This window comes from Sturnus vulgaris, chromosome 17 (assembly GCF_052056855.1).
Source record: "Sturnus vulgaris isolate bStuVul1 chromosome 17, bStuVul1.hap1, whole genome shotgun sequence".
Lineage (NCBI taxonomy): Eukaryota > Metazoa > Chordata > Aves > Passeriformes > Sturnidae > Sturnus > Sturnus vulgaris.
In genome coordinates, this window is record NC_142259.1 from 5598432 (window position 1) to 5607335 (window position 8904).

The 8904-nt window shown below is 43.9% G+C and overlaps 1 protein-coding gene across 1 annotated transcript; it reads left to right on the forward strand.

The window, feature by feature from the left end:
* Positions 1-918: 918 nt before the first annotated feature.
* On the forward strand, positions 919-8446 carry GID8 (GID complex subunit 8 homolog). The gene is made up of 5 exons (XM_014873896.2): positions 919-1036; positions 2208-2337; positions 3487-3683; positions 4186-4383; positions 4721-8446. The coding sequence occupies exons 2-5, from the start codon at positions 2220-2222 to the stop codon at positions 4892-4894; spliced, it is 687 nt and encodes a 228-aa protein (XP_014729382.1). The 5' UTR covers positions 919-1036; positions 2208-2219; the 3' UTR covers positions 4895-8446.
* Positions 8447-8904: the final 458 nt, after the last annotated feature.

Below are 8904 nucleotides of genomic sequence, written 5' to 3' on the forward strand. Positions count from 1 at the left end.
TGCAGAATTCATGGGCCACAAGGCCATCTGACAGAACTCCAAGGTAAGGAAGACACTAATAAAGCCAATTCAGCAATTGTTCTGAAATCAGCTCCAACTAGGTTAAAGGTAATTAGGGCAGGGGCAGATCGTGACCACTGATGGATCCAAAGGAAAAGACTGAGCATGCGGGTTAATCAACTTGTAGCCAATGAACACTAATTCGTTTGCTAAAATGTATAAATAGTAAGAAATTTTGATAGTTGGCGTGCTGGCTCTGTGGATTTGCCACCTAGCACCCGTTTATGCTCAGAACTGTAAATAAATCAAATACCTCGACAATGTGTGTGGATTGGCTTCTTGTTCACAGGGTGCAAGAACCTATTTTGGCAACATTGTGTTCCTGCTTTTTCGGCAGTGACCTACAAACCTCGGAGTGGGTTCAACGCCTCAGCAGCCACCACGCGTTTTGGCAGAGACCATTAATCCTCAGCCAAGGCAGTTCGCAGCCGAGCCGATCAACACACGTGGGAACTGCCGGGGCGGCACAGGGATATCCGCAGGCTGTGCCCTGCCTGTTTCCCTGGCAGATGGCGGGGCCGCAGCTCCCGCGGCCGCTCTCCACAACCGCTGACCCCGCTGTGTCCGCGCAGGGGCCGCCACCGCCGCCTCACACGGCGGTTCCTGCGCCCCTCGCGCCGAACACGGCCCGGATCAGCCTCTGCCTCAACTGCTTGCGGCGGGGCCGGCGCTCAGTGCCGTGAGCCGAGAGCGAGCGGGCACGCAGGGCAGGAGGAGGAGGAGGAGGAGGAGGAGGAGGAGGAGGAGGAGGAGGAGGAGGAGGAGGGAGGCACGTCTCTCAGGGCCCCGCGGCCGCCATGGCCGCCCCCGCCGCCTCCGCGCTGCCCCGGCTCCGCTCCGCCGTCGCGAGCTCTCGCCCGCTCCCCGCGCGCTGATTGGCCGCGAGCGCCGCTCTCGCGAGACCCGCGCGCCTGCGGCCCGGCGGAGGCGGCGGAGGCCCCGCGTTCGTGCGTCGGAGCGGCCCCGGGCGCGCGCGGTAAGATGGCGGCGGGGGGGCCGTGCCGGCCTCGGGGCACGGCGGGAGGGGGGCCCTCACCCTGACCCGGACCCGCCGGACCGGCCGGCGCTCGCCCGCCGCGCCTGCTGCGGAGGCGCCGGGCCTGTGGCGAGCGGGGCCCAGCGCTCCCGTGGCCCAGCGCCCCTGTGGCCCGCGCAGGGCCGGGCCGGGCCGGGCCGGGGCGGCGGGGGAAGCCGGGTCCGCAGCGAGCCGAGCCGGGCCGAGCCGAAGCGGGCCGCATCAGCGTGGGGTGGCGGGAGCCCCGTTCGCTCAGTGCGGTTGTGGGAGGCAGAACGCGAGGCCGGGAGCGCTCGCGGCCCGGGCGGATCGTGCTCCCGGTGTCGGAGTTGCCGGGTGCGGGGCGGCTTCGGCCGCGGCTTCGAGAAGGGAGAACCTGTTGGAAGCGGCTCGCGATGAGGAGTCGCCCTGCCGCTCGTGTTGTCTGACAGGGGTGGCGGTGCCTGTTGCTGTTGTTGTGGCCGTCTGTCCTCCCCTTTCCCTGCCCCCGTGGTCGTGACTTGGAAGTGGAAATCATTAAATGCAGCTTTAGTAAAATGCTTTGCCTGCCGATCCGAAGAAAAATATTGTCTAGAAAAATAGTGGAGATAACATTTTAGTAGCGCTGACAGGAGAACTTTTGGGGGCAGCAAAGCTGAGCTGGTGTAAAGCTTTGACTTGGGTAATACGTCATGGGCAGTTTTGTAGTTGTGCAATATAGGGAGCTGTCCGAAGTTTTGGTGAATATTTAAAGCAGATATTGTTTATGTAGGCATTGCTATAAGTGTTTGTCGCAGTTTTTCTGGCTGTCAAACTCTGGTTTGCTGGTTTCAGACTGTGATGCATGTCATGTGTAAATTCTATGCAGGATTTATATGGAGTGGATTTAAGAGTAAGTACAAGAAGATGGTACTTGAATTTTTTTGTTCCGAGATTTCTGAAAGCAGCTTTAGAGCCTGGCAAATAGATATGGGAGAGTGCAGGAATGAGGAGGAAAAAAATACAAAACTGGTTTAAAATAAAAAGGTCAATTTTGGATTATTAATTTAAAAGAGCTCATAGAAAGCTTTAAAGATGGCAGGAACACAATTCTTACGCACATTAAGTTTATTTCTTCTTGAATCGTGTTAAACTAGATGCTTTTCTTTTGTAGTTGGAGTCCAGGATGAGTTATGCAGAAAAACCTGATGAAATCACGAAAGATGAATGGATGGAAAAGCTTAATAACTTACATATCCAGAGAGCAGACATGAACCGCCTTATCATGAACTACCTTGTCACAGGTAAAAACGGGTGGTGATGCCTGGAGGCTCTTAATGTGTGTCACATACTTTATCAGTTTGAGGTAGAATATGGAACTGGATGGAGTGGAATTAAAGGCTGTGAGAACTTTGTAATTGTTTTTGGCTTCTGTTCAGCAAAGCCCAACTGCTCTGGTGTTCTCTTAGCTGCAGACCAACAAAGAATCAGAGACTGAGCAGCTCTCTTCGAGTACAGATGACATTTATGAGCCTGAACTCTTCTGCTAAATGATAAAGTGTTTTCTGCAGTGCTGTAAACATGACCTGCTTCTTCGTGATGTCCTTTTTTGTGCCATTGAAACAGCTCAAGATAAGTTGCTGTTGTTAAATAACAGTCTGAAAGCTGCAAGAGCTATCAGAAGCAAGTTTTTAACTGGGCAGAAAGATAAACTCTGAAAGGGCACTGTTGTCAAAATAATTTGAGACCCGAATATTAACCCCTTCTGCACATGGCCTGTATAAATACTTGGAACAACCCAAACGCCTTGGGAATTATTGCTAGTAATTAGTGCATGCCATCCCAGGAAGCTGTGCTAGGGCGGAGGTGTTTGTATCCATCTACACCCCTGTTTACACTGAGCGTAGGTGAAGCCTCTGGGTGGAAGGAAGAGAATCTTAGTGGGTGGTGTAAATCAGTTTTGTGTCTATGAAAACAAGGCCTGGGATTTAAAAGAGCTGTTATAACCGTAAATGCTACACAAGAAAGCAAAATTATTTCGTCTTGTCTATTTTCTTCTCAGAAAATCTGCTGGATCTGTGTAAACAGATCTGGGGCTGGAGGGCAAAGCAAAACCACCCACTTGAAAATGAGACTTTCACAATCTCATTCTGCAATAAGCACAGTGCTTTATTTAAGTATAAAATAGGCTTCCATGTTAAGAGGTATTGGAATACAAATTACTTCCCTGGAGAGTGAGCATACATGAGTTCAGAATTAATTAAGCATTTACTCTTAGATGTTTACTGGATAAATGACTTCTTATATAGAGAATAATTTTTCACAATCTTGGGTTAATCTTTAAACCTCCAAAATTGCGCAAGCAACACTCAAATACTTTCATTTAAGATGACAGATTTTCATCTAAAGTGTTTCATACAGTACATTGTATGGGCAATATGTTCCTATTTCAGAGGGCTTTAAAGAAGCAGCAGAGAAATTCCGGATGGAGTCTGGAATTGAACCCAGTGTGGATTTAGAGACTCTGGATGAAAGAATAAAAATCCGTGAGATGATCTTGAAAGGACAGATCCAGGAAGCCATTGCACTGATAAACAGCCTCCATCCAGAGCTGCTGGATACCAACAGATATCTCTACTTTCATTTGCAGGTGAGGACAGTTGGCGAACTTTTATCTTTGTCTTAGAGTTTGCTGAGAGGATGGGAAAAATAGTGAAGAAATTAAGGTTATGTTGGGAGGTTTGTGACTGAACATGGATGCAGTTCTGGGTGTTCTTGGCATTTTTTTGTAGCAATGGGAAACTTTGTGGCATGGTGCAGGAGCCGTCATATACATTTATTAACATGAAAACTTGTAACAGCAGCAGTGGCCTATGAGTTACCAGCTTCCAGTTGCTGTTGGTCTGAATTCCTTTACTAACCCATCTTCTCAAACCCTATTATTCAAAAACACCCGGTTCCCTTTTTCAGTAGATTTTGCAGCCAAGTTGCTGCTCCTTGTCTCACACATTGAGATGAATTGACCTCAAACTGTCAAATTACAGATTAGTGTTTGTCTCAAATTACACACCAGTGTCTGAATCTTCCAGGCTCGAAATAGTGGAAGGTTTGTTAATTTGTTGGGCTAATATTGCTGTGTCTTTCGTGTGTAGCAACAGCACTTGATTGAACTGATTCGGCAGCGTGAGACAGAGGCAGCTCTGGAATTTGCTCAGACCCAATTAGCAGAACAAGGGGAGGAGAGCAGGGAATGCCTGACAGAAATGGAGCGCACGCTGGCTCTGCTTGCCTTTGATAATCCCGAAGAATCACCATTTGGAGACTTGCTGAACATGATGCAGCGACAGAAGGTAGTCCTTTCTCAAAGGGAACTGATGTCTTTTATATGTATGTTATGAAAATAAAATCTAAATATTTTTGAAATGCTTAGAAAAAACTTACATAGCGATACGCAAAAGAACAGAAGTGTTTCTTGAGCAAGATTTTTAAAAATGGTGTTAATATATTCCAAATGTATTCAACTACTTGGCTCTCTTCCTTGCTTTCTCCATGCCTGTAGTCTGTGGAGTTTTGTCCTGGCCATTTCTAAGGAAGTAGCATACTAGGTGTGATCTTCCCATGTCTGTGTGACTTTAGCAGTGTTAATCCTATGGAAACTGTCACTGAACTCCAGTTTTTCTTTTCCAGGTGTGGAGTGAGGTTAATCAAGCTGTTCTAGACTATGAAAATCGTGAATCAACACCCAAGTTGGCAAAATTACTGAAACTACTACTGTGGGCTCAGAATGAGCTGGACCAGAAGAAAGTGAAATACCCCAAAATGACAGACCTCAGCAAGGGGACGATTGAAGAGCCCAAGTAAAGTGTGTGCAGATGGACATAAAAAAATCTTAGTACTGCACAGTATACATTTATATCAGTCTGTGACTGAAATATTTTTACTACAGTACAGCACTCAATTCAGATTTTTCAATGAACATCTAATTTGAAGGGAGAAAAGTCCCTTTTAAATGCTGCAAAAACTGCATTGAAAGGCGCTGTATCTCTTTGGAAGTCTGACTTAGGCTATGCACTATAATACATTTTTAAAAAAAAACAATTAAACAGGACAGGAAAAATAGCATTTTTAAAAGTACAGAATTCAAGCTTTCTAATTGGCTGCTGATGCCTAGTTTAGTGGCCAGTGAGTTAATATGGAGTTATATTGGCAACTGTTCAGTTTAACTGTCTCCTGTTTGAAATGTGTATATAGAACAGTGAATATTTTCTACCTTTAAGTTATAGCCAGATATACATTCCCCTTAAAAGTAACTGGTCAAGTTTTCATCTATAAACTTTGCAGTAAGGTCAAACTTTTGCTTAGGAAATAGTGTACAAACTTGTAAATCATAATTTAAGAACTTTTGTTTTGTTTTGTTTTGTTTTTCTTCCTTGTTTCTGACTTCTTGGTGCTTTATATGGTGAGAGCTGTGTTCATAATGGATCAGTGACCCATCTTTTCAGGAGGAGTATTGATGGAAATAGGTTTTTTCTTAATATTCACAAATGACCAAAATGGCCCCAGAGGCATCTGAGGGGTTTTTTTTAACAGGGGCCTTTTCCCCCCCATGTTAAATTTGCAGCGATTCCAGGTGGCTGCTACAGCTTTGAAAGCCACTGGATGTCTGTAAGCTGAAAGACTCATGTTAGGAAATCAAGTGGTGGAGAGGGATGCTTGTTGAAGCCTCTGATGTATCATCTTGTGCAGGATCTGCCTTCATGCTTGCTGAATAAGAATTGTAGTTTTAGAGCTACTTGGGCTGTTGTTATGCCTTGAACTAAGCAAAGCAGGGCTGTCTAAAAACAGAAATTTGCATTTTCTCACTTCTTTCATACCTTTCTGAAGAGATGCAGTTCATCCTCATCTGTATTTGTTTACTGACTGTCCTCACTCCAGTTAGAACTATAGTTTTAATGTGAAGTCCAGACTTTCAAGTCAACAAATAGTAATCTTCTGGGTATGGGATGTTCTGGTTGAGTGATTGCAGTGCTGCACACTGGTTTATACCCAGTGGTAGGAAGCACTAATCTTGCCAAATCTATCTCTAGATTTTTAGGCCTATAGATCAAGTTTTGCCAAGCACAGAGCAAGCTGATGAGTGAAACAGTTTAACATCATGAGACACTGGCAGTTGTCACAGCAGTCCCATACTGTACATAATCTAGTCTTGTATGGTAGGTATTACCCTGTAGAATGAAACTTAGTTTTCACTTAATTTTACTGGAATACTTAATGCATTAAACTGTATAAAGCTTTGCAGATACACCTGGCTTAGGGGAACTAACAAAACCTGTTACTGATTGCATTACTGTGAACACTGTTTACTTGTGTAGCTATTTTTGGGGGGGAAGCCATTGTTAAGCAGCTGGGAGAGATGCAGAGCGCCAAGGTTAAGCGAGATGATGGATGTAACAAAATCAATCATTTGTTCCCATTTCTTACTGATCGTTCTGTTCTCCACTTTGAGGCATTTGTGGTAGGGATGTCTTCAAGTTTATATATAACAAACAAGCTATCAGTAGCCCCCCAGCTACAGCAGCAGTCTGACTTTCCTTACCCAGGCTGGTTATTCTAACACCAGACTTTTAACAGTTGTGGGTTTGGTTGTTTTGGGGTTTTTAATTTTTTTTTTTTTTTTCTTTTTGAAGTCGGTTGATGTCTGAAAACCATGTATAACTTTTAGTTTGTGAGAAACTGTATGGTTAATGTAACTGTTTAATAACAAACTGCAGAAACAAAACTGGAATAGCTCTAATTTCTTCATGTAGAACTGATCAGCTTTTCCTCTCTGTTCTGACACTTGTGTTGTTGAATCTCCTGTAAAGCTTCTCCCTGGTGAAGTGGAAAGTGGTGCGGTTTTGTGGCATGATGAGCATTTTTCTCCATGAGAAATGCAGTATTACAACCCTGGGTGAGAAGTTCACTGTCCTCCTAGAACGCTACCTTAATTCCATAGAGTATTTGGGCAATGATTGAGCATAGATTACTTGAATTTCCTCTAGCTTGTTTTTTTCCATTTAAAAATAAATAACGTTTTTTAAGGGGTTTAATATAAAATTAGTCTAGAACTATTTCACTTTGTTTTTATGAACATGCCACATTGATAAGCAGCTTTAATCTGTAAAGTTTTTGGTAACTGCAAGAAGATACTCGAAAGCTATGCATTTTAGAGAAAGCATAAAGGTAGTGATATTGGTACTTCTAAGGATCTTTATATTAGTGTATATAAAATAGTTTGCATATACAAATATAATATATAATCTGTTTGAAATATTCTTGAATGGTAGGGGCTGTGAAACATATTATAATTTATGGAAATATTGTACACAGTAAACAGACGTCTCAGTACACAAACGAATTTTTGTCATATGCATGAGAAGTGTCTTATTTGGTGACTACTAATGAATGGGCTTTTGTTAACCCATTTTTTGTTAGATAACCACTTTAACAAATACTATTAAATGCCACTTTGATCAGTTTGCTTTAGTGTAAAAATACATATTTTGTTCCACTGAATTTAGAACCATATGAAAAAAAACTTTTGTAAGAAGATTTGTTCCAAACCCAACGTTGGCAAACAGATCTGCTCATTAGAGGTGGTGGACTCATCCTCCCCCAGCCTTGCCTTTGGTGAAAGCAATTAAGATTTTTTCATTCATGCTATGGATGTGGAGAAGCTGGATTGTAAAACATCCTGTCTTATACCTCTGCAGAAAGGCTGCATAGCAAGTGTGTTTTGATTAGGCTACAAATCTCCCTCCTTTTCCCAAAGCCATCACCTCCCTGTAACTGTCTTTGCTGTTCCGGTGTTTTGTTTCTGCCTGTCAAATCTAAGCTGAGCTGTGGCTGCTTCTGTTGTACAAAGGAGGGATTTCGGAAGGGTGGGGGTTCACAGACTTCTCTGAAGATGAAATTGTGGTGGTGCTTTGAAAAATACTTACTGAACAGTTTAATTTTCTATAGTTGGAAAAGAAAAGGCTGCTGCACAGAAACTTAACAGCAGAATTTTGAGTAAAGCATTTCCTCCCGAGACTTTTGAAGAGGCAAACGTACACCTTTAAGCCAGGTGAAGTACCTCTCTCTCTTTAAGATGATTTCGTTGAAACACTTTCAGCTTCTTCCACCCATATTAAAAGAAAAATTGGAAAGAATCTTCCTCCTTTCCACTCCTTGTAAATACAGGAAAAGCCACTACATTATTCCAGGGTGATTTTATTGTTTTTAATTTGTAAAATTTATGCTTTGTATGCTTGAGTATAAGCTTAAAGGCATTACTTAAAAAATTCCTTGACTAGCTAAGTGTTGTTCGACTTATTTCAAACCACCTTGTGTCCAAGTGGGTTACAAAGCTCATTAAATGGAGTTGGATCCCTGTGTGTTGTGTCTTCACGGGAAATGGGGCTGCTGCTGTCAGCCACGGCTGAGAGCATCCTTGAGAGCCAGAATAGAACCGGATATGGAGTCCTATTTGCCCTGAATCTGCCTTGAGGTTACAGGACCTGCACTGTAGCTCTCTCTTCCCTCCAGGAGCGACACCATGTCAGGAATTATTTCTGCCCTGCTGTCCTAAACAAAAAGGGACAAGGAGGGTTTGTAGCTTTTGTGTGAGATGGTGTCCCCAGCCCTGCTCAGTGCTTGGTGTGCTCAGCTGAGCAGAGGCAGAACACAAAGCTCATGAACAGCACCCTCTGGATTTGTACTTCTCCATGAGCACCTCGAGGTGCTACAAAATATTCTTAATTCCTTTCTGCTCTCCTGCTGCCTTCACCTGATAAAGTTAAGCACAAAGTTGGTCAAACCATTGGTGGGCTGCATGTTGATGCTTTCAGGCA

Coding starts and splice junctions, on each gene's coding strand:
- GID8 (XM_014873896.2), top strand. CDS start 2,220: ATGAGTTATGCAGAAAAACCTGATGAAATCACGAAAGATGAATGGATG. Junction 3,684..4,185: donor ATCTCTACTTTCATTTGCAG/GTGAGGACAGTT, acceptor TTTCGTGTGTAG/CAACAGCACTTGATTGAACT. Junction 4,384..4,720: donor ACATGATGCAGCGACAGAAG/GTAGTCCTTTCT, acceptor TTTCTTTTCCAG/GTGTGGAGTGAGGTTAATCA.